Raw genomic sequence first — 26,022 nt, 5'->3', positions numbered from 1 at the left:
ATGCTTCAGGTTCGATCCTGAGTTCTGCGTAAGATCTCAGAAGCTTCTGTACCGCTGGTAGATTGTCTATGCTAGTGTGAGGGAGTGTGTTTAAATAAGTATTTACAGAATGGCTCAGATGCCTCAGTATTAGTACAACAAATATTCCCCTTGACATTACATAACAAGTTGACCTTTGGTAAGAGATTGTGTCTGTGTGTGGAGGGTTATTAGAGCTATTTAGTCTAGTTTGTAAATTCATTATGTAGTGAGCCATTTAAAAGCTCACTATCAGTTAGTGAAGTACAGTATGAGTCACGTGTAAAGGACAGAGGCGGACAGCTCAATCAAGCTTTATTTACATGCGCACCATTTTCATATAAACTAAATTACAATTCAAAATGGAGTACACAGGCAAAAAATACCCACTAACATCAAGAAGAGAAGTTATTACTACAGGGTCAAGGGGTCAAAGATAATAGATGTGGAAACATGAAAGCGGGATAAAGTCAGGAATAGATTAGAATAGTGGTACTCATTTCTGATTCTCAGCATGGACATATAACACCTTTGATTTAGGAGGATATTAAACATGGCTATGAATAGGATAACTATCATTCCCATGAAACATAGTGAGGTGGGCTTGAACTCTGTTCCATCCCTCTCACAAATAAGATTATATCATAATAATAATAGTAAGAAGAAGGAGAAGAACCACATGCAAGGTTGTTTGGAAAACAAGGGCCAATATAAAATATTTTGAAAAAGTTTAAAAAATGTGTGTATCCTGAACGTTAGGCATGGCTTGTGCGATTTTCCGAAAAAGGGGCCTCATTTATCAAGCTGGATATGAACTAAAGTGCTACTGGAGATTTGTATATCAATTATGATGGTAGGTTTTATTTCAGCTGCATAGAATTAGCAAAAAAAAAAAAAAAAAGATGTTTCGTATTATGGCATTACCACAAGCCAGCCCAAATCCATAAACTGAGACGATGGCATTGTAGCCAATGTACAACGAATCAGATAGCATGAGGCTACTGGAAGATTTGACATACTGTAATTAGCAGTGAATGGGCATTTAGAGAACTATTTTTGGAGAATCAAAGTTAATAATGAGAATGGTGCATTCGGAAGAGAAATACTGTCCAGTAAGTTATAGATTTGCTATATCTCAACCTCCAATGGCCTGAATCTGCCCTAACGTGGAGTGTACATCATCGGTTTCTGCATGAATTCATTAGGTTTCCTTTACAACACATTTCTACAAGGGCCCAAGAGACAGCCACCAATTCAGTGTAGAAATCTTTTTTTCTTTGCTTTTTGTCTCTATTTCTTTTCACCTCACACACTAATTCACTGTTTCTGTAATTAATCTATTTTTTTTAGCCTTTTCAGATGCTGAATAAGAATGCTAACTTTTATTGGTGTTAATATAACTGAATATAACTTCCGCTTGTACCATTTCTGAGAAGTTCCTTTTCTTTCGTTCTCCATGTTATCCTCATTTTGCACTTTGAGCCCTCCGTGAGCTTGAACTATTAGGGAGTTTAAATCAAAATCAGCTGAACGTGCTTTGCACATTACGCGTGATTGGTATTTATCAACATACGCTTGATCAAAGGAAATCGGTGTTACGGGAATTTTTTTGTAAACATGGCAGTGAAACGATTTAAACACAACTTCTCTAAAAGATTGATAAGTGAGGCCCATTAGATGGGTTGCTCTGTGGATTGGTGTTTTTTTTTTTGTGCAAAGAAGAAGAAAAAAGTCTGTTACACAAGGTTTTCAGTTTCACAACACCTACACAGCACCTGTAGTTTGTGTATCTGAAGGCGATAGATTTTTTAGAAAATTTTGGGTTTTTTTTTTTGCTCGACTTAATTTCTCCCCACGAGTGGTTTGAACCCCTCTGACAAAAAAAAAAAAAACAAAAACAAACAAAAAACTAATCCCCACCGCATTCTCAATACTTCATATTTGAAAACAAAACTGGTACTGTGCCATCACAACATTACATGACTTTAAAGCAGGATGTTTTACATATTTCACACAATGCATATGCACATTTACATACATGCATAGTGGAGGGAGACGACACTGAACACCGGGGAGTTTTGTGGTTTTTATACAATTGTAATTAAAGTCGAGCTTAAGAGACAAAAACAAACCCACCACAAACCCTCAGCAACAAATTTGTCTTTTTTTTTTTTGTTTTGTTTTTTTTTTGTTTGCTGCTTATGTATAAATGCACACATTCCCTTAACATTTCTTACTGTTAAGAAATTGTATACAACCAGGTTGCAGTTAGAACTAAACGGGGACCTGAATGTTTATGGTAACCCCTTTCAACCCTGAGCCACAGTGATGTAGTTTGCATATAGAGACTCTATGAGGTCTCTAAATTAAACTATCTTTTTTTTTTTAACTTTATTTTGGCTACCAGCATCTCCAACATGTTCAAGTAATTTGGCAAATATACAAATGATAGCTTATTGTTTTTGCTCAGTAAAGATGGCTTCCACAGGGAAAGCCTACCCACCACTGAATGCTGCCATAAGCTATGGTAATTGTTTATGCTCTGTCCTTCATGCCTTGGGAAAACACACGGCCTCCATAAAGCACAGGGCCCAACACTGATTATTTAGCACCCAGTATGGCATGGAAATGTTCGCAAATCATTTGGCTACAAGTATATGCCATAGCCCAGACACTGCATCACTATTAGCTAAAGATTATTCTTCCACCAGCTAAGCATTTACAACTGAGCAAATAACTCATAACTTTTTTACTCTTTTTTTTACCAATAGTTACATACAGTACAAACAAACAGTAAGTAATTTCTCTTATTATATTGAGCTACAATAAGGTATTACTTCAGTTCTCTGATATTAAGCTACTACTTCAAATTAGAAACTATTAAGCTGCTATCCAAACTGAAACTGTAGGCAGGATCGATCCAAAGTGCACCAAGACAGAACACCAGAGTGTTACTTCTTAAAATTTGCAAGGGTTATATAGACTCATTTGACCTTTGCCCTATTAATTTTTTATTCTAATTTCGATTAATGATTAAAGTGTAAGTGCTTGAAGGTGACATCTCACAACAAACCATAAGGATGTCACAGAAGATCTATTCCCTAGACCCTGAGCTAGGCATTATGTTGATTAATGATTCTTCTTTTTGCCTGTGGGGAGGGGGGTAGTATCTGAAATAGGTGTCAAATTATTGGAATTTTCTCATTTGTCCATAAGGGAGCTGGTTTGAACTCCTATGAGTGTATAGTCATTCATTCAGGATGGTGTGTTTCCTACGCTGAAGGTAAGATTCTCCGTAGCTGTAGACTGTAAACAGGTGTAGGTTCCAGTGCTTGTTGCTGGCGGCAGGCTTGGCAATGGATGGCATGAGTCTGTGATGGATGGAAACTTGTGTGTGGGTTTTTTTTGCAATGCAGTTGGAGCCTGAATGAGAAACAGAGTAAGATAAATAAGTTAGACATTTATGGCATAGTCTCAGTTTATGTTATTTTCCCATTAGTCCTTGACCTCTCTATGTCCCTTAATTGCTGTCTCTTTTGTGTTATTACACCAAATTGTTAAATTGGAATTACTTCGCAATTATATATTTTCGGATATCTGTTTGAACATACAATATATGGCCAAAAGAATCTGGACCCTTGAGTATTAAACATCCCATTCCAATTTTCTGAAAAGACTTTCCACTATATTTTGGAACGTGGCTGTGGGGATTTCGCCATTCAACCTCAGAAGCGTAATTGGATGACAGGCACAGCCGTTATTCCAGTTAATCCCAAGGTTGTTCAGTGGAGTTAAGTTCAAGCTTCTTTGCCGGACTCTTGAATTATACACCAACTTTGGAAAATCATGTCTACATGGATCATGTTTGTGAACAGAGGGATTCTATTCCCATTTCCAGCAAATAGAAATCTTAATACTACAGCAAATGAAGGCATTTTAGACAATTGTGTGCCTCCAACTATGTGGTGACAGTTTGGGGAAAAACCACAAATGGGTGTGATGGTCAAGGGTGCACATACTTCTGGTCATTTAGTTTTAAACGTTTCATTAAATTTTGAGATCAAAGGACTGAAACTGGATGCAATACATTCAACATTTTCCATTAAAATGGATTAATAATGGAATGTACACTGTTGTTCCTGGCATTTAAATTGTATTGAAACATTAATACATTAGCAACTATTCATTCATTCATTCATCTTCTACCGCTTATCCAAACTACCTCGGGTCACGGGGAGCCTGTGCCTATCTCAGGCGTCATTGGGCATCAAGGCAGGATACACCCTGGACGGAGTGCCAACCCATCGCAGGGCACGCACACACACACACTCATTCACTCACTCACGCAATCACACACTACGGACAATTTTTCCAGAGATGCCAATCAACCTACCATGCATGTCTTTGGACCGGGGGAGGAAACCGGAGTAACCGGAGGAAACCCCCGAGGCACGGGGAGAACATGCAAACTCCACACACACAAGGTGGAGGCGGGAATCGAACCCCGACCCTGGAGGTGTGAGGCGAACGTGCTAACCACTAAGCCACCGTGCCCCCCTTTAGCAACTATTTTATATTTTATTTAAATGCGCACAAATCTTACTGACCTTTGAAACCACTTTCAGCCAGGCACCCAGCTCTGAGTAGACTGTGTTGTCCCACTGAAGCTGCCAACAGGGTTCAGGCTGACGTTATTTTGCACCAAAGCATCAAAGTTAAAGTCTAGACCGCCATCCTCCATTAGGTCTGAGCTGATTATGGAATCCATATCACAGTCAAGAGTCCCGTTGAATATGTCCAAGTCCAAGTCTGTGGGAAAGCGTTCTGTTCCTGAAATCCCCATTCCATTACTGCCATTCAACCCAGAGTAAACAGAAGCCTCACTCAGCAACATGGAGGAGTGCTGCTGGAGATGCTGCTTGGCGGATACTACATTATTTATTTCATTGGCCAGGCTTGGGTGACCATTTTTGGGGAGCGAGTGCAGTGGTCCCTGTACATTGGAGCCCTGATGATGTCTGTTGTTCTGGAGAAGGCTGCTCTGACCTTTAAACCCAGGACTGAATGATGACATCATAGGGTCTTTAGGGTGCATGAGGCCATTGCGAAGACGGGAACTCTGAGAAGCAACAGCTGCACTGGTTTGTGATATGAGGGGGTCAGACTGTGTCATCATGACATCACTATGGCTGTGGGAGCCTAGAGAGTCAGAGTTAAGCAGCTCCTGAAGAGTGGTGTTCCCAAAACGAGAAATGCTTGAGAAAGATGTTTGCTTGTTCTCCTGGATGGTCTGCATGGGTGTCTGGCGTAACGCTCCAGTAGAGGGACCAAAAATAGAATTACCAAACCCTCCACTACTACTGGCACCATTTGATGAGGAAGAGGAGGAGCCTGGAGAGGAAGTGCTGCTCCCAAAAGTGAAAGTGGATCCATCTTGACCTGCCTGTGTTGATGGTGCAGGTGTTATGTTGTCCAACAAGTCATCGATAAGGTTGTCAGTTAGCCCATCATTGAGGTTCATTGTGCCAAGCCGTGGAAGCTCAGCTGAGCATGGTTTGGAGTTTGAGGAGGCTGAAGATGGAGGAGAAAGGCTGCTGGAGCTCGAGTAGAGCATTGGGGAGAGTGGTGGGTCCAGCTCATCATCTGGAACCTCATCCAACTCTGGATTGGCTAGGATAGGTGACAGACGGCCACTTATTGTGCTAGCATTGGAGTTTGTTCGTGAACGAAAGTCAGTCCAGCAGGAATCCAGTTCATCACTGCTGCGTGATGTAGGACTACCTGGCCACTTGGACAAACCCCCAGCAGACACATTCTCCAGCGATCCCTCTTGAGCAGCCTGTAATGCTGCCTTCTTTTTAGCTGCACGTCCTCGCGCACCCTTGGTGTACTTGTTTCCATTGTCCATGGAAACCGCCCGACGACGTGGTGCCTTGCCTCCCCTTCCGCCTTCGGGATTTATCATCCACCACGAGCTCTTTCCAGTTCCCTCATTCTGGACACGGACAAAACGGCTGTGCAGGGACAGGTTGTGACGGATAGAATTCTGTACCAAGAAAGAGAAACAAATGAGATCAGTTTCTAAATAATAATAAAATGCTAACTACTATTACCACAAATGATGAATGTGCAGAAAGTGTATCCATAACTGCACTCAATTCTTTACTATCTGAAGTAATAACATGAGGAAGTGATGTGTGAAAAATTGCAACAAGGAATCTTCTTGTTTTAATGGAGTGAGCAATTTAGCTTTGCTAGGAACAGAAATAAACAAAAATGTCTCTGGAACTGTACTGGAGGACTGGAAAAGATATTTCCTCTGAGCAGCAGCTCATGACCCGCTGTTTTTTTAAGGGCAGGCCATCACACTTGTCTTATGCTAAAGGCTAAGGTTTGGTGAACTTTTAGAAGAAGCCCATAAGAAGCAGTTGAGCAGGTTTCTTTGAGCAGTTATAGACATACCATTCTTCAACCGTGTTTGATACAGCAGCTGAGTTTCCCAATGCATGAGGCTCACATAGAACAGAGTAGATGTTAATCCCACATTACACACCTTAACCTGAACATTACAGATGCCCAAACACATGAAACAAACCAATTCACCAACTATATCTGCACCTATAAGTCAGCTTTTTCCGTCTTTACGTTACTTTTGATGGATCTGAATGTGATCTTGGTGCCTAGATCAGTGGCAGATTACGCTACTGCTCCATGTATATGCCAAGGTATATAAAAACTACAAATACTGCTGTCTCTCTGGACATTAAACTTTGTTTGTGCATGTGAGTGCATATATATGTGTGTATGTGCACATGTGACTGGAGGAACGGAGCTGAGGGGCGCTAATGACTAAGATCTCAACGGAGAAACATGTTGTGAATGAAGTACTTAAGGCTTATTCGCTCTCTCTGTGGTATATTACCAGAAACGTTTCATGCATGCATTTTTGGTTTTCCTTAAAAAAAAAAAATCAAGCTGGGAGTAATTAAAATTAAGAGGCTTACTCTTTCACCGAATTTCTCCCAATCACATCAAAACACCAAGCCCAAGGCAGACAAGTGTTTGGATTTATACTTTCACCCACACACTAGGTGTGGTACAAGCAAATGTAGTACCACACACACACACACACACACACATTTATATATACACATACCTTCATTAACTCCTAAAAGAACACAAAAATATGTTGTTTAGAGAGTCACACATATTTATTCTGTTCTAGATCCTGAGTGTATCAAAAGCTGGGAATACAAAATTCAATCAGTTACCTGAAATCAGTTACTTTAACGGTTGAGTTGGTCTGTGTTTCTCCAGTACAATAGTGATTTTAATTGTGTGTGTGTGTGTTTTGCGTGTATAGGGCTGTTAACTGAGAGCCCAGCTGCACATTGAATTTCTCTGGAACACAGAGGCCTTTTTGTCCTTCAGCAACATGTGGTAACAATCTATCAATGTCAGCAGCCACACACTCCACACACACACACACACACACACACACACACACATACACACACACACATGCACGCATGCGTGCATACGTCTTTAACTTCACTCTACTTTTATTGTCAGAGCAAGCAAAGTCATCATGATGTGATTAATACATACATTCGGCCAATCGAAACGAAGCTAAAGGTCTTAAAGGTCAAACTTTTGTCCTGTTTTTGTGGCCTGATTCTTGGTTACTGCACCGACACTCATCAGGAATAAGCGTATGTCCAAACAGAACACGCTGACTCGCTCATAGGGAAACTCCACAATGCTGTAAGCAAAACGGCAGCACTGTGGTGTCAAGGCCAGAGTGCACAATAAGAGCCTCTACACTGGCGCTTTTCCTCAGCTGATTGGATGCTTTCACTGACCTGACTTTGGCCCTCACCCACAAGTCAGCGTACATTCCTAACTTTCTTTCACAGTGCGTGCTTTATCTAACTCAGAAACGCTCTCGAGTCCAACCTACACGTCTAGTTAATGTCTTATTTGATACAAACTAAATCTCTGGAGTATTTCATCCATTTCAAAGGGAAGAAAGGAGATGTAGAGGAGATGATATCACCAATTTTACTTTCCTAGTGGGACCTGATGACATAATCAGTGATGGAAAAAAAAATAAATCTGTGTGTGTGTTTGACTCAGTCTGTTTATGTGTGCGTGTATTCCATAGCGGCGACTAATCCTTTCTTAGTCTCTTGGTAGAATTCACATGCATCATAACAACGAAAAGCAAAGCACCCTTACACACATACACCACTTCTCGAACTTAGCGCAAGGTTATGTGTGTCCTGTGTGTGTACAGTATGTGTGTGTGGGGGCGGGTTTGTCAGGAGAAGTTTTCTCCACAGTGAACTTTCTGTGAGATGCAGGCCTAACCTTCTCTGTGTTTGTGTGTGTGTGTGTGCTGTTAAATTTCCAGGAATAATTATTGAGCCTTGTTCCTCAGCACAAAATTTATAGTTCTCCAAACACTTGATTTAATCAGGGATGGAGAGACAGATTTTAGAAGGGAGAGAGAGTAGAGAAGTAAAACGTACCATTGACATGTAGGAGGCAGTTTATAAATAAACTCAGACCGGGCACTGAATCTGCACAGTAGAGGAGAGATATTTATACTCGCTCCCCTTTAAAAAAAAAAAAAGGGGGGGGGGGGACCTTAGACTCACAAAAACACAAATAAAAAAAACACGAAGCATTTCTCCACTCACCCTCGCTCTCTCTCCCCCCTTTCTTCCCCACTCCCCCACTGTCTCTCTCTCTCTCTCTCTCTCTCTCTTTCTCTCTCCATTCCCAGCTGCTCTATGTGCTGGATTGTAGAAGAGAACATTCCATTCCTTACTACCAAATGTGAATGTTTTTTTTTTTCTTTTTTTTATTTCCCCTGGACAGCATAAGGCGTCTATCTTCATTTGTGTCTGCGTGTTTGTATGCAACGTGTAAAAGTGATTGTAACGTGTAAACATATCTGCCTTGATATAAAAACACTACATTAGTCCATACTTTATTTTAAAATGTGGGTGGAGATAGTAACGTGATATCAATAGGTCTGAAAGGACGTACACATTGCATAATCCGGTACGCTGTTTTTCATGAGTGGGCGTCGGCCTTTCCAACCCACACTCGTTAGCCAATCAGAGGGCTAGCACAGAGACACGTTGTTTCTCTCTCTCTCTCTCTCTCTCTCTCTCTCTCTCACAAACACACTGTGTTTTTGCTGTCCAATTGATTGATATATCACACGTCCTCACATGTGCACTAACATAAACAATTAAGCACTGTTCTCTCTCTCTCTTTCCCCTAACTTCATAGCCCCCCCTCCACCCCTTCCTGTCATCCCCGGGGCAACCGAGATGCAACATCATCATTGTGATAATGTCACAACTCGCAATGATCAGGGAGGAGCTGGGTGCAAATCGTGCAATTCTGGAGCTTTACATTTTTGCCGCGTGCCAGAGAACTGCACGTCCCATCCTCCTGAGCTGGCCAGTGTAAACACACACACACACGCACTCTTACTGAACCAGTAGAGAGAAAAAAAAGAAGAAAAAAAAAAAGCTGGAGGAAAGCAGAGAATGAAGAAAGAACAGGAGACTTGTACCGAAAGCCAGCGCTTTGGTTTCAGACACAGTTAATCCCCTCAATGTTCTTATTCTTAAGCTTTGATTTTTCATTTATTTTCCACCCTTCCGTCACGATCCATTCATTCGCTTTATCTGAGTATGAAAGAGACTACGTGTGAAAATCCATTAACAAAAAGTTACGGCTCTCATCAACGATTCCTGACTCCGATAGTCAGAAGGGGGAAAAAAAAAGAGTCAAAACAATGAAGATATTTTACCATAATGACATATATTGAGGTATAACTCAGAAAAATCTCCTACAGACATATCAAATGTGTGAATATTTCTTCGTAGCTGTTTCAGCAGTCTTCCTGTTCACCTATCTGACCAATCGAGCGGGAGGAGGCGCCTTCTTCCCCCTAATCAGGAAAAAGGCTAAATGCTCCCTTCCTGTCAACAGCTGATAAATGTCTGTGAGACGACGTGTCATGAGCTCAACCTCAAGTACCATCAGGACCCAAAAGAAATGCAGCTCCCTTAAACTCTTTGGGTGAGGCTACAAAATGAAACAAGAGCTTAAGACTTTGCTAAACACGACTAATGCCTACACACACACATATGTCTTTTCCCTGTTGCTCCATCCACTTCCCGCTTGCCGTCCCACTGCCCTGTACCAATCCCAGCACCTCCTATGGTAATGGATACCCAGAATCCCTTGGGCTCAACCAGACACCCTGCATGGCCTTGGGCGTTCTTGCACACATAAACCCATACATAAACTTTGGGCGACACAAATGTATTTTTAGAGCCGGTTGAAGTGAACACTGTGTTCTTTAAGCTCTTGCTCCACCTGCCAAAAAAAATCTGATATCGACGACATTTTCAATCAGACCTTTGACCAGGCGTCTCTGCAGAGTTTCTGTTGGCAGAGGTGTAGATATACGTACAGATATACAAAGGTTTTTCGTCCTCACACACTCGAGTCGCTCGCTGCCCTCTAGGTCATTAGGAGTGAACTTTTTTATTTCGAGGTTGTGTATGTGACGTGGCTCAGGTTGTGTTTTACTCACCAGACCTTCTCTGTGGGGTGCAGTAAAAATAAATAAATCAATACAATAATAGAGGCTGTATTTTTTTTTTTCATGTGTCTAAAGAGTTGGCTAACCAGCATGCTTAAAGAACTCTTCTCAAAAAATAAATAAATAAATAAAATAATAATAATACAAAAAAAAAAAAAAAACTCTCATCAAAGGTCTAAAAATGTTGGGAGGTTTTTAGGGAAACCTTTTTTTTTTTTTCTCCCACCACAGACGTGTGAGCTGATATTTTCATATCTAAACTATTTTAATGTTACTGTAGAGTCTGAACCGTAGCTTTATCTGTACTAGGCAGTCGCTCTGTGTGTATGTGTGTGTGTGTGTGTGTGTGCGTGTGTGTGAGAGAGACACTCTAATTTGCTGAGCTCATCAGTCTAGGTTGAACACGCCCACACCTCCACACACACACACACACACACACACACACACACACACACACACATATATATAATTTATTTTAATTTTTTTCCCCATGTTACAGATGTACAGATGTTTCCCATGATACACATGTATGGATGAATTCAGCATCACATTTCAGTTGATAAAATATCGCCGTGTTAACCCGCATGATATTCACCCTCGTGTTGGTCTGTATTTTGTTTTTCCTTAGGGAATCACGGCTTTACACAGCAGGACATAAACGCAGCAGAGATTCCAGCAGCGCCACGCTGACAGCTCCACAGGTCAGGTCTCATACACGAGCTTCGTCATCTTAAGCCTCGAATCTGAATGAAGAGCTAAAGTTTGTCAGTGTTAGTGTTAGTCGTGTGTCAGGATCCAGCTAACAACATAACGGAGCGGAAAAAAGGGAAACGGACAGAAAGAGTACAGTCGCAGTATAATCGCATGTCATGGGATTTTCTGCTGCAGCAGCAATTCTCATCCCTCTCTCTCTTTCACACACACACACACACACACACACACACACACGTCTCTTAGTTCCTATTCCCTTGACTTTCAAGTCACATGACTTCCTGTTTCTGCTACAACGTGGCAGCATGAAGAAGGAAAAAAAAGACATGAAGCCACACATCCACCAACACGCACATGCTTCACCCCGAGCCGAGACGCTGTAGAGCTTTCGGTCTGGGGAGATGTTTGCTTTGGTGCGAGCAACTTCAGCAGCATGGTGCAGAAACACACACACACACACACACACACACAAAACCACTCATATTTGCCTGTGCTGAGTAATGAATTAGCAAACACAAACCCACGTGGACAGATGATGGCGACACAATAAAATTCATGACTGTATGATGTGCGAGCGAGCGCTTTGCACGCTCTAAAGAGTTTGTTGCATCAGGTTTTTTTTTTTTTTTTTTCCCGATCGATAAAAAAAAAAAGAGCTTTGTGTTAAACTGTAAACAAAACTCCTCGGACTTTCTGCACGTTTGGATTGTGTAGCAGCGGTGCAGACACGACACTCCAATTTGTCACTCTTCTGTCCCTCCCCTTGCACTATTTACTTGCTGTTTCCTTCTCTCTCTCTCTCTCTCTCTCTCTCTCTCTCTCTTTGTTCTTGCTCTGTGAGGCACGTTTTTAGTAGCGAAGCTCAGAGGCATGATGAAACCCACTGAAACCCATCAAACTCAAACGAGCGCTCCGAGCCCCAGCTCACGCTCCAGTATTGATTTTCTCGCCTCGCTCTTCTTCTAATCCCTCACCAGCCATCGGAGTCGGTTCTTTCTTTTCTTTTTTCACATCAACAAAACGAGTCGACGCAAAAATCTAAACAACAGTAGTGAAAGTCGCTGAGTCGAATTTAGTGAGGGATTTTCAGTTTTTCTGGAACTCGTACTTCTTCAAAAACTCAGACAAACTTTTGGCACGGATAATGACGAGCTTTTAAAAATAGAAATATTAAATAGACTTGACAAGTATATTGGTTTGTCTGATTGAATTCAATTCCTGAAGCGAACGAGAAGGAACAGTGTCATGTGAGCTGCTAATCTGAATTAGTGATAAAAACCTGAACAAAATCGTAAAAGTAACCTCTCTTTCGCCTTAGGGAGCTTTCTGGCACGGTGCCAAAATATCACTCTTTCTCTCTCTCTGTCTCTCTCTCTCTCTCTCACACACACACACACACACACACACACACACACACACACACACACACACAGAGGTTGGACCCAGGCCAAAACAGTTACACACTTCTGGCTGGAGTTTTCTACCCTGTTCATCTCAAACATTTACGAAGAAACTAGCACCATTTCATACGCTATGTTTCGCCAAACAATACGCCAGATTTCAACTAAAGAGCCTTAAAAAAACAGACGTGTGAGCAAGGTGATGAAACACTGACTGCCTTGTTAATTCTTCTGTTGAAAACAGAAAAAAAGACGAGCTGTTCGGCTGACTTGAAAAACCTGCAAAGCAACAGCGCTGTTACGCAGAAATCCTCGACACTCGCCTCCACCCTCCCGAGGCCTCGTATAATAACCCTACAATAACACCGATCTCAGAGCTTCGTGTTCGTTTGTCTGGGGGTTTGTGCAAAACGGATCGCTTTACAACCAGACGCGAGCGTGCGAGCGCACCTGGGAGCTTAGATGTACGACGAACAAACACACACAAAGCTCCAAAAGTGCAACAGTCGCTGAGAAAATAAATGTTTTCTTACATGCAAAAATCTCCTATCTATAACATCATGTGTTGCATACAATCGCTGAGTCACCGAGCTTTTAGATAGGCAGGGGGGGGGGGGGGAGGGAAGTATGTTTATATTTTCTTGCAGACACACAGACACACAGACATGTTGGTCTGATCACAATGCTGCAGTCAGCCAGTTTGTAGACGCTTTAGTCTTCTGGTTTGTTCAGAAGGTGTGTCCCTGTTCCTGACTTTCCTGACACACCTCTCTCTCCCTCTCTCTGTACATTTTTCTGTGTGTTTAAGCATGTAACCGAGTCCCTGTGTAAATACAGCCTTCTCACACCACGGGCTTAAGAAGACTTAAGGAAGACTTCTGTGACTCTTCTAATAGACCGCAAAGCTGCACCGAACCCGATTGGCAAAAACCTTCTTACTACTTCTGCATTTTATCTGGGTTATAAATAGCAAAGCGTGTGGTGTTCTAGGTTAACGTCGTCTTCCTGAACTGCACACTGAAGTTCTTCACACGTCTTTAGAGAGGCTGGGTGCACATATGCGTGTGGGCCGTCTGAAATCTGGGTAAAGGCTGAACAGAGCATTAGTGAATAATTTATTGGCTGAGCATTAAGTTCTCTGACAGGCCTTTACCGTGTGTGTGTGTGTGTGTGTGTGTGTGTGTGTGTGTGTGTGTGGGTTTATAAAGCATGCATGCATACTGCACAATGCAAAGCTCATGAGAGTTCAGAGTGGCTTTATGGTCTAGACAGCTGTTGTGTGATGACACAACAGAAGTCACAGCTCAAGTTTGTGCTGATGTCTGTGTGTCTGAGTGTGTGTGTGTGTGTGTGTGTGTGTGTGTGTGTGTTTTTGCAGGTGGTTTTATCCACTAAAGCCTCATGTACCATGTCACACTTTTTTACATGTTCAGGCCAGAAAGAAAAGGACAAATTTAGGGCCCGGAACTCTCAGAGGAAATCGCTTCCTGTGGGATTTGGAAAGAGAAAGAGGTACACACGCAGAAGGAGCAGCCTGTAACACGAGCAGAAAACGAAAAAAGAAGGCACCAGTTTGAAGAACGGCAGTTTGACCTGTCACCATAGTAACAAGTCACCCTCTGCATAGGCATCCTGTTTTTTTTTTCATCTTTGACTGATTCACGATCGCGTCGTTTGAAACCAAACGCAAAATTCTACACAAACGCTTTTAGAAATTGAAAATTGAAGACACTGTAGCTGTTTTTTTTTTCTTCTTTTCTTTTCTTTTCCCTCTGTGAGTTACAGTTGGAGTGTAGGAGGCCTCCCCGTCAACTCTCTGTGGTTCTTTCTCTCCCTCCCCCTCTCTACTCTTCTCTTTCTCTCTCTGAAGGAGTGAGCTGGAGGACTGCCAGGGTACACGGTCACGGCTCTCACACACACACACACACACACACACACACACACACACACACACACACACTCACACACACACACACACTCATACACACACACACTGACCTACATACTCTTCCACAGCGCTGAGTGGCCCACTGAATGTTCCAGCCAGTCACATGCGGGGGCGGAGTGCCATCTAACCAATCACATCAGCTCTTCGATTCTCCACAAGGTTTACAGAGCGAAACAGAGAAAGGGTCTGAAAATGGAGTACGAAAGAGGGGAAACGGGGCGTCACAGAAAACACTTAGAAGCCATAGAGACGGAGCTTGATCGAGAGACACTAACAACGAGATGCGTTTAGAAAAATTAACACAAAGACCATGCCCCTTCTCCACCATTCACACACACACACACATACACACATTTCTTTTGCGTGTCCTGTCGCCTAGACTTCTTTCTAATTATACAGTCAGCGGTGTGAACTGAGCAGATACTGGTTTCAGTCTCGTCAAATTCCTAAACACTTCAGTCTTAGATTCATTAACGTAGTGATCCAGCACTCTGCTCTTCTATCTAACGCTTGCTTTTTCTGTCACACTGAGAACGATGTACTGTAAAGCGAGCAGAACAGAAACGTTTCTGGTGAAACACCACGACGTTCAAGGTCACACAGTCTGGTGACTCCATCAAGCCATCTGATTAGAGAAAGGTGATAAAGATCAGGCTGATAAAATGCTTCCCTCATCTGCTGGGAGTTGCTACCTTTGCTCTTTTTTACCCGTTTTTATCATCTGACCTCAATACGTTTCTGTTTCTTTCACTCGGTTAATCTTTCTCTCACTCTTTCTCGACACTTCCTCACATGGTCATGGTATCTGTGTGTGATGGTGTGGTTGATGTAATTACGTGCAGCGAGCAGATTACTCTATGATTGCCTGACTCTTCTACCCAGTGTAATCACATATACACACTGAGAACTCTTCGCATGACCATGTGACCACATGACCAGGCACCTGACTACTACTGCATCTCTAATCTTTATACACCAAGACATTAGTGCAACATTTTCTAATGTGGTTGCTTCTCCTGGCTTTTGCCAGACGTTGTCGTCTTGGCTCGTATTCTTTTGGTCACACTTTAGGATAATAACCGAAACTACTTCTAAATCCTTTCCTCTTTTCAAGGAACAATATGCTCCATCCAACATGTTGGCACCAGATCCCTCAATATTACGAGTTACTTCATGCACACTCATGATCATAATCCCAATTACCCTCAGTGGAAAAGGTCAAGGGGTGAATATTTACGCAAAGCTCTGCAGATCCCTTACCTTAAATGTACTTATTTGTAGTAAATTCCACATGACTACAATTTCTGATCAGCAAAGCATCACTGCATAGAACCAGTTGTAATCTGAGATTTGGTCTTTTTTCTTTTGTGCATGCAGCTTTTTGTGTTTTCATGGAAAAACCTCTGAACCATCGGCAGAGCCACAGCTGCAGGAAGCGGGGAGGGGGAAAGAGGGAAAGAAATACTAGGTGAAAGAAAAGCAAAACAAACAAAATAGAAGGAGACGGGAAAGACACATTAACCTCGTATATACGAGAGAGAAAAGAGAGAGAGAGAGAGATAGAGAGAGAGAGAGAGAGGGGGCTAGAACTAAAAATACTGGACACATGATCCACTTTACACTGTGTTACTGGACACAAAAGCAGTCCTATACACTACAGACACGAAACCACATGGTCAATTAATCAGGGTAAATGCCTACTCAGGAAAACAGTGATGTCACCAGCAACCAGAAAATGATCCTGGAGTGCTCATGTTCTTGTCTGTCTGTCTGTCTGTCTGTCTGTCTATCTATCTGTCTGTCTGTCTGTCTGTCTGTCTATCTATCAGCATCCGGCGTCCAATCAGACATACTCTATATAAGACTTTGTTTATACGACGTGTGAGAAGTTCTGCTTCCAATATATTACAGCTAATCGACTATTCTACAGTATCAACACGTCTCCCGTTGGCGTACAAGCCATCGTCAAAAGTACCGGCACGCAGACACTTTTAACACCCGCCATTCTCTCACTTTTGCCACTTTTCAGGAATCTACAGGGTCATGTGACCACACCTTCCACACCTATAATCCTCGCTTCCGACCTAAATTAGAGGTGCTGCTCTGCATCTGAGAAAAAAACAGAAGCGCTGTACACTACAAGGTTTCGCCCTAATGCTTGTACTATTGTAGCCTTCTACATGTGCTAGAGAAAGATAAAGCCTGAACCCAGACTGGGCCTCCCCACTGAAAAAAAAACCCCCCACTAGATTTCTGTCTTTTGCTGAAGGTGCCGTTGTGTCTTGCACATTTCTACCTGCCTTAACCCATGTGCACAGCAGCGAGCAACAAAGCGACGGACGAACACTCGTTTTCTGTGTGTGTGCACGAGCCGGAACCCTGATTTCATCGAATAGTCAACTGACATTGAATTTCTAAAGCGACTGATCTGAATGAACGAATTAAAGTGTGAACCGACCCGAACCCCCCCCTCCCCCCAACGTAAAGTTCCCATCAAACGTCCTTCCTGCTGTTTGTATTTGAGACAAAACAGTATATGATTTTAGAACACGTAAACTCTTCAAGGAAGAAGGAGAGATCATTGCTGCTGCAATCCATTCAGTTCAGTAGTATCAACATATCCTTTTCGGAAATATAAAAAAATAATTACTGAAGAAAACACCATATAATCGAAATCTAAAACTAAAAGAGGAGTAGACTCTAGCGCTCATACCTAGGCATACAAATAAGGGAAGCTCTGAAGAGTGCAGCCGGAGCACTGAGCTGGTCTGTGTGCTGCAGAAAGAAGCCTCTCAACAGGCGAACACACGGGGGATTAACGGGCAAGGAGGGGGTCGTACACAGACACGGGAAGGTGAACTTGCTCAAGCCTGTGACCCTGTGAGCTCTGCATGGGGGACTGTGAGAACGGTTCTGTAGATGCACCGGATTGGCATTAATTTGTTTAACAAGCCCATTTAAGAAGCAACAGCACCATAGATACTTTAATGCAGGGTAAAGCATGTGTGTGTGTGTGTGTGTGTGTGTGCGTGCATTGAAGCCTGGGTTAACGCTAGTGCCTTTCTGTATGCAGGCACGCTCTGTGCTCTGACTACCATTAGAACCTCTTTCACACATCTAGAGTGCATGCATTTTATTTATTTATTTATTTTTTAAACCACACCACATGTTATTATGTTAATATAATTACTGTGTTCCATTAATTATGATGTCTTTTAGTCATTTAAATATAATCTTGGTATCTCTGATTTGAAGAGATCAAGACAAAAAAACACCAAAGTCCAGCATAGGAATTGTTAAATGATTGATTGATTGATTGATTGATTGATTGATTGATTGATTGATTGAGCAAAAAACTCAGTCCACCCAGTCTCTCAGAAAGTTTAACCAACTCTGGTTCTACAGTTTTGATTCTGACTCACAGCTGATTTGCAATATTTCCTAATAAACGTATTTCTATCATTTAAACTAAACTACACATTGTAACTGCAGCAAAAATGAAAACTCCAGATGGATATGTGCACCAAACAAAGCACCAAACAAGTCTTATAAGAGAGCACAATTGTGGGAGTGCAAACTAATTCGAATAAAAATGTGTGAAACTGTTTAGTCAGCTATTTAGAGTGAGAACAAGCAGAAAAATAAATAGAGAAAGACTACATAACTGAGAGATAGTAGATTGGATAAGGCAGGACTCAATGTGCCTGGGAGCTCTGGAACAATTTCATGCCCCCATAAACCTCGTAGCGCAAAAGCGACGAGAGAGAGAGAGAGAGAGAGAGAGAGAGAGAGAGAGAGAGAGAGAGAGAGAGAGAGAGAGAGAGCAGAATGAACAAAACCGAAAGGACACAAATCTAACTGCAAAAAGCAACTCGGCTGCAAGATCCAGGCTGCAGCCTTTCAATGTGTGTGTCGAAGCACTGATAGCGTTACAGGCACAAACCTGTTCGCCTGCTCAGAGTGAAACAGGAGATCCGGCGTACTGAACAGCCACTCAAACTTTACTGCAGGAGTTCAGCCGGAGTTCTGACGCTGCACTTTTGGTGTACGACCGTAAAAACAGGTGTGCAAACATTAAAACGTGTGGAAATCTGTGATAAAGCGCCTCAGATAGCATAAGGAAAACTGTCCTCTTTACACACAAGAAAGCCTAAGCTGCCAGCAGAGTCTGATTAGCCGTCAACTCACGTCTCTTTAGTCATCTGGAACATACTTTAATTTAGATTTTTCGGCTTAGAAAAGTACGAATCTGTTGTACTTATACACAGACGCATGGCTCACGGAGTTCTTCTCGGAGACCCATGAGGATCATTCCACTATATGTTTAGAGACAGTTGGCGTATACATTACAGCATCTTTGACTGTCAAATTTCATACTTGCATGTGGCTACTGTGAATAAAACAGCCATTTGTTTTGCCGCAGAGCGAGAGAAAAAAAAGCAAGCGAACAGGAATGTCGCAGTTCCCAGAATAAAGGGAGCGAATTAACGACATTTTATATCTCGATCGACAAACCAAAGCTGGGAAAAAACTACGCAAACGTCATCAATCTTCATCGTCCACTGACATACAGTACCCTGCTCACTCCATTGTTCTCTTTGTCCAGCTCTGCTTAGCTCAGCTCTTCCCTGGAGATCGTAACACTAGATCTTTATGCTGCCCAGGAATGATTTAGGACATGAGCCACACACGAGACATGCCTCAGTTGCCCTTTGTTCCTACTTAAAACATGTGAAACAGTAAAAAGAGAGAATAACCAAGGGGTAAAGAAAACGGAGCTTAAGATAAAGTATCTCTGATTCTTTAATCTGACCTGATGTTAATGAAGATCTCACTGAAAACCCAGATACCACCTGCTTAAGCAGTAATCATCCACCTGGTCCTGGTCCGAATTAGACTGTGGGGTGTCTTTGAAGAGCGACTTCATTTTTTCATTTTTTTTTTTAAAGACAGAGTTGTTTCTTTTCATCGCCGCCATCAGGAACTCCTGACACAGAACGCTAGCTTCATGGTAGTCAATTAATTTTTAATCAAGAATCATTTTGCCTCAGCGCCGCTGCCGTAGCGGACAGCCTTAATCGTACAGAACACAAAGTCATGACGACAGATTACACCTTAGAAAGTCTTTATGTCAGAGCGTGGAGGGGGTGGAGGGGTAGTGGGGCAGTGTTGGAGTTTAGTGGATGTGTCAGAATCACCCACAGTGTATGACCTTTCACGACCTTGGAGGAACATTTGATTCTGATTCTCTCGCTTACAGCAAGTGGTTTATCCTGATCAGGGTGGAATTCTGGATTTGGATCCGGATCCCGGGGTCAGGAACAGTGGGAATATGGTGGGAATATATCCTGTATAGGACGCAGGTGTGTCACAGAGCACTGTGCACCCACTAACACAATCACACGCTCATTCACACCTGAGGCTGTTTATCTTAGCCAATACACCTATAGTAAAGGTCAAACCTAGAGGAACCCAGAAGAACCCTAAAAAAACCTACGGAACCCTAAGGAGCCCTTAACAACCCTGAGGAACCCATGATGCAAGAAATGATTTCAAACAAAGGAGTGTGTGTGTTTATCTGACACACATTTAACGGTGTCGACTTGTTACCGCTGCTATGAATAATTGCAGTCGTAATTAACAGAGACACATTTGTATATTCTAAAAATTTTGGATGGAAATGGAACCGTACTCTCGGAGCCCTGTCATCTAAGGTTCTGTGGGTTACCATGGCAACACAAGGCCATCTGAAAAACCTATGACTATCCTGGCTGGAAAAAAAAAAACACCCTTGCTCACACACACAAAACACAAATGCTTTGTGGTAGCAGTGCCAGCCTGACAGGTGCCCACACCACCTCACCCTCTTGTGAAATTATACCACACATGGGCAACCATGGCAAGAAACCACCAATCACATGATGTTATAAAAGAACACATTATTTACTTAGGAGCACATGCTACATGCTGCATTTCCACTAACATGGATTTGTTCAATTGGTATACACTTTTTTTTGCAAGCTTGGTGATTGAAGAGGCAGGAGATACACATTGCATTGCAGCAGGTGATTCAAACTCTCTATGATCGGGGCTATGACTTTTTACAGGGGCCCAAAAGTCCCAAAATACACAAAGAGAAAATATATAAGTTCTTCCATGCATGATGCATTTAGCATACGCAGGTTAAATCAAATGTTATACGAATGTTAAATCAATAAATGATCCTTCACCCTGCTACGACTTCACCTACACACAACAGCGTGTGTGACGGATTAAAAGAAGAGTGCCAACTGGGCATTCCGCACTGCATAGCTCCATATCTTTTCACCGACTGCGACTTTATGAGTGCTGCATTATTACCTATACTACCCCTGACTGTCCTGCCCCACCCCCTCTTCTCCAACTGCAGCAGATCCCACCAGACAAAGGAAAGTCAGTCATGACGTCCAGATACGCTCATTAGACTCATGTGTGTGTCTAATTCACGCAGGTTAAAGCAGACCTACCCTAATAGGATAATTATATCGCCGGGGCAGAATTTCCACACATACACACCCTCTGTGGTAAAGAGACACACCTCAATTTTTAAAAATTTGTCTAGGTATAATATGACATGATGGCACTGTGCCAAACATTCAGTAATAGCTCTAGGAAGGAATTTGTTTCGCAGTGCACAGGACACTCATCTATTTCTTTCTCTCTGTCTCTCCATTTCTTTCTTTCTCTCAAACACTAACAGAAGAACGAATGCTATCCGAAGCACAGTGTGTGCACGCTATGGCACAATCAAAACTCATCTAAGGTGGTTTGTGTTCTCCAATGTGACCTGACCAAACTAAAAACAAATGTCTGATCATATGCTCCAAAGAGAGGAATCTATAGATAGACGCTTGTTTACACAAGACCTGGTTTTGACTCATGTACACATGAAGAGCTTTGACTGTATTTCTCTTTAAGGCTTCAGTGCTTGTCATTGCAGGAATATGACTTTGACACTTTACCATAAAAATAAAAACAGACCATGAATATGGTTGTCTGTGTGACTCCCACAGAGATTATATTCAAGAAAGGAAAAACGTCCATGTGAACCGGTAGCAGTTTTATTGATAGTTATAGCTGCGATCTAAACAACAATCCATGCTGAAGGTACATCTTTGCCATCTTTGCTGTGTTGTGAAATCTCTACTCAATATGTGTAGCCAGATTCATAAGATTCGAAAGTGTAAGTGGCCAAATCTGAGGATTCCGGTTAAATTCCACCACACAACAAAGATTATAATGAAGTGTAGCTTTTATGGCCATCTCTGGTGTTTTCACTCTAAATTTTAAGGATCCATGAACACTGATCCCAGGTTGTTCCTCATTAACTCTGACCTTCAGTGGCCATCGATGCAGAAACACAGCTTTTGCTACCTCAGATTTTATGCATCTGATCTTCTTGGAGGTTTTGGTGAAATTGCCCACTCATTTTGATTGATTCATTTACTGATGAATTGATGACCTTAAACATGGGATTATTATTTTTAAGTTTTTGTGGGGGTGCTACAAAGAAGGTCTGAGTAAATTGTGAAAATGTTTATCAGAGTCATTAAGTGAACCGGTCCAAAAACCAACAAACAAACAAACAAAAAAAAAACAGTAGTGAAAACCTGCATTAAAAAAAAAAAATAGGATCAAGATGAGAAATGGTTAAATATATGTAGGAAAGACAAACCAAATGAAAGAATTTTCACTCTTTGTGTTAAAGAAACTACAGAACGTTAGCGAGTCCGAGCTAATCTGTAACTTTACCTAATGCAGTCCATAATTTACCCTTTAATGCTTTAAGCTAGCTATCTTTACTATCTGCTAGTCACCTAAATAGTAGATCCTCCAAGAGAACTAAGGTGTTTGAGGTTCTTCATCTTGATTTAAACAAGTTGTCTAGTCTACAGCCACCTTTAGGCAGGATGTGTGCAGAACAACATGAGAACAACCTTCACAGGAACATGTCCAGGCAGGTTTTCTTTAAACTGGCCATGCTGCAGAAATAGGAAACATACCCATTTTCTTTTAAAGAAAATTTCATAAGAATTATTGACGTGAAGGTCCAAATCCGCCTACAGGCATTTCGCACAATAGAGATCTGTGGAGGTGTGTGTGTCATTAAGTGTTAATTACTGCAGAATTATGATCATGGTGTGGTCTGGGCAGGATAATAACTTCCTGTGTCTTATGTCATGCAAGCCATAACACTCACAAAAGGCCTCGTCAGTTCACGTGAAACTTTTTTTTTCTTTTTTGTTTTTGCAAGTTATTACAGCTTAACAATGTGTTTAATCATCTAAATTATAGATCATTAGAAATTAATCCTACCTATATATAAATATATATGTGTGTGTGTGTGTGTGTGTGTGTGTGTGTGTATCCTTCGAACAATGAATTCGGCAAATATTTAAACCTGTAAAAATATGCTTTGTTTATATATGATGTCATAAGCATTGCTGCCTTAGTCACGCGGGCGCTCCTGTCGCTGTGCTGGAAGCGCGCGCGCGCCCGCGCCCGTCCGTCTTGAGACGCTCGCGCGCGCCAGAACATGTGTTCCTTTTGTTTTTGTTTTTGTTTTGGTTGTGGCAATCGCGGTGTACTCTGCATGAGCACCTTAGCGTGAACGTGTATGAGAAAAACATGTATCAAATGGATTCTGATTGTAGTGCCTACGTACCTTCCAGCCAGCAGAGCTGTTGCTGTCTCCTTTGTCTTTGAAATAGTCGACATTTCTGACCATCCAGTCATAAATCTGGGAGAGGGTCAGTCTTTTGTCCGGCGTGCTCTCTATGGCTTTTGTGATAAGATCTGCGTAGGAAAGGTTACCCCAGGCGTTCCTGCGAGACGAGGACTTCCGTGGGGTTTGCTGCTGCACCCCCTGTCCGTTTAGCTCAGCAGCGCGCGCTGCAGCCTCGACTTGCCTCTGCGATCCCGCCTGATCCTGATCCTGATCTCCGCTCGAGCTCAGCCCGTCGGGCCTGCCGTCGTCTTCATTCACGCTGACAGCCATTGCATTCTCCTCATCATCCTCTTCCTCCGGGATGATGTACGTGTCGTTGGCCTCTGGTTTCGCCAAGCTGGACTCCGGCAGCGGCCAAGTGCATGACCTCGGGCGCTTCTGAGGCTCAAAGTCCGGGTCTATGGCCACCTCCAGACTGGACAGAGGCTCGGTGGATGTTGTCTCAGCCATGGAGACGTCAGAACTTGTAGACTATCTATGCACGAGCTCCTCTGTGCAAGTTTAGATGCTTTCAAGGTGGCGTGCCATGAACGCGCTCGTACAATCTGTAGAGAACGTCAAGAGAGGAAAAAACACTCGAATTAGGTTAGAGAAGGCACGCGCGTTCGGCAGAACTGTGCGCTATGGCTGTTATATTCCAAACCCACACACACACACACACACACACACACACACACACACCGTTCACCGGGTCCCGTTCAGATCCCGCAGCCCTTCCCCGCCGTACACCGGACCCCGTTCCTGCGGCGCGCTCGAGCTCACACAGAGCACTGATGTAATGCAGCTGTATATCTCATGCGCACGTCGCCAACAGCCAAGAACACAGCGCTGAGACGTCACTAAAACCATCCCATTCAGTCAAATCTCCACGAGCTCTCTAGAGGACCAGAACTACATTCAAAATAAAACAAAACTAATTATAATAATATTAAAAAACGCGCAGCGTCAGATCTAGAAATCCGGGAGATCACTACTACTCGTATTAGTCATTTGGTTTCGCTTCTCAGCTTTTCTTTTCACTCACAAAAGAGAATGCTGTGCAAAATAGAAAGAGAAAAAACTCAGTTTATCTCGCGATCGGGAAAAAGCAAGCAAGCAAACAAAAAACCACCCAGTGCTCTTTAACTGCACTCTATTGTACTCTACTGTAGATCAGACACTCTTCAGTACTAAACCAGCTCCTGTACAACTTATACAAAGGACTGCAGAGACAGACAGAAAGCGAGAGAGAGAAAGGGAGACTAAACCCGTCACGCACGCACTCCTCCCTCCCTCCCTCCCTCCATCCCTCCATCCACTCCTCCCTTTTCTGCGCGTGGGATCGCCTTTTAAAGGGCCATGGCCCATGAAGTACCCCGAGCGCGCGCACGAGGGCATGTTCAGACAAGCCTAAGATTGCCAAATATAGTGCAAGTTGCATGAGAATGAAGATTATGTGTACATGCACATCTGACAAGCTATTGACGTGCGTTTAGTAGAATACAAACTGCATTTGTGTGCTAAGTACAGTACAGCATTTCATGTCATGTCATGCAATGTGTGCAATAGGCATAGTAATGCCTAGTGTACATGACCGGAAGCATGTGGTCACTAACCATCTCACCAACCTAAACATCTGACAAACATTTGGAAGCACGCAATTGTTATTTTGCCTCTGCAATTGTTTGCTTTCCCTTCAGTGGATACTGTTCCAGCATGACAATGTCCCTGTGCACAAAGAACTCGAACGGAGCAGGTTATTATAACAGTAAAGGAAATGTATATAAATCTGGAGAGGGATGTCATGCATCATTGACATTAAGATGTACGGTCAGGTACTTTTGGCATACTGTAGTGCTCTATGCTGGCCCTTTAATCCCATGTACCGCTGTAAAAGCTCCTGACACACCCCCTTTTCTGCCAGCACGAGAGAGTGTTCAAAGATGTGACATCATACTGTTAGAAATAAAGACACAGTGCGTCTTCTATTCTGTGATGATGACCAATCATTTCACACAAATTTGTGTTGATTCTACCTCAAGATATTATTTCGTCATAATAATTATGCGTTGCGTCTTTTTCTTTTTCACTGTCATTCAAACACCACAATCCAGCACATCTTTGTTCACAACCAAGTGTTTTTTTTTTTACCCCTCTTTAGATGATAAGCACCATGACTCACGGCTCGTGCACGTGACGGATTTAGAGCGCGCACCAGTTTCCACCTGTGCGCGCCACCCGCCTGCAGCGAGGGATCGGGTCGCGCGCCATGTTATGTTATGTTATATGTTATGTTATATGATATGTTAAATGTTATGTTAGGTTAATGAAGAATGCCTGCTAACGCGAGACTGTAATTCACTGCAAGATCCTTTTTCAGGGTGCGCCATGATCAGGAGTCCAACACATGATGTAATAGTAATGAGCTTCATCCGTCCACTAGAAAGCATGAGTGGCTTTGTGGCACTGGGATGATGTCATTAACCTTTAATGCACACGTCTCAGATACACTGCACATTACATACATGGATACAGTATGATTCAGGAAGTGATTCTTTAGTGTAGT

General features: G+C 42.5%; 1 protein-coding gene across 1 annotated transcript; it reads right to left on the bottom strand.

Moving 5' to 3' along the window:
• Window positions 1-316: 316 nt before the first annotated feature.
• On the bottom strand, window positions 317-24,706 carry foxo3b (forkhead box O3b). Its single transcript, XM_060882615.1, has 4 exons — window positions 24,159-24,706; window positions 23,415-24,022; window positions 4,626-6,064; window positions 317-3,441 (listed from the first exon to the last, which is right to left on the bottom strand). Exons 2-3 carry the CDS (start codon window positions 23,925-23,927, stop codon window positions 4,640-4,642), a joined length of 1,938 nt encoding a protein of 645 aa, XP_060738598.1. The 5' UTR covers window positions 23,928-24,022; window positions 24,159-24,706; the 3' UTR covers window positions 317-3,441; window positions 4,626-4,639.
• Window positions 24,707-26,022: the final 1,316 nt, after the last annotated feature.

This window comes from Tachysurus vachellii, chromosome 12 (genome assembly GCF_030014155.1).
Source record: "Tachysurus vachellii isolate PV-2020 chromosome 12, HZAU_Pvac_v1, whole genome shotgun sequence".
NCBI lineage: Eukaryota > Metazoa > Chordata > Actinopteri > Siluriformes > Bagridae > Tachysurus > Tachysurus vachellii.
Note: the sequence above shows the minus strand (reverse complement) of the source record. Positions and strands in the feature narration are given on the sequence as shown.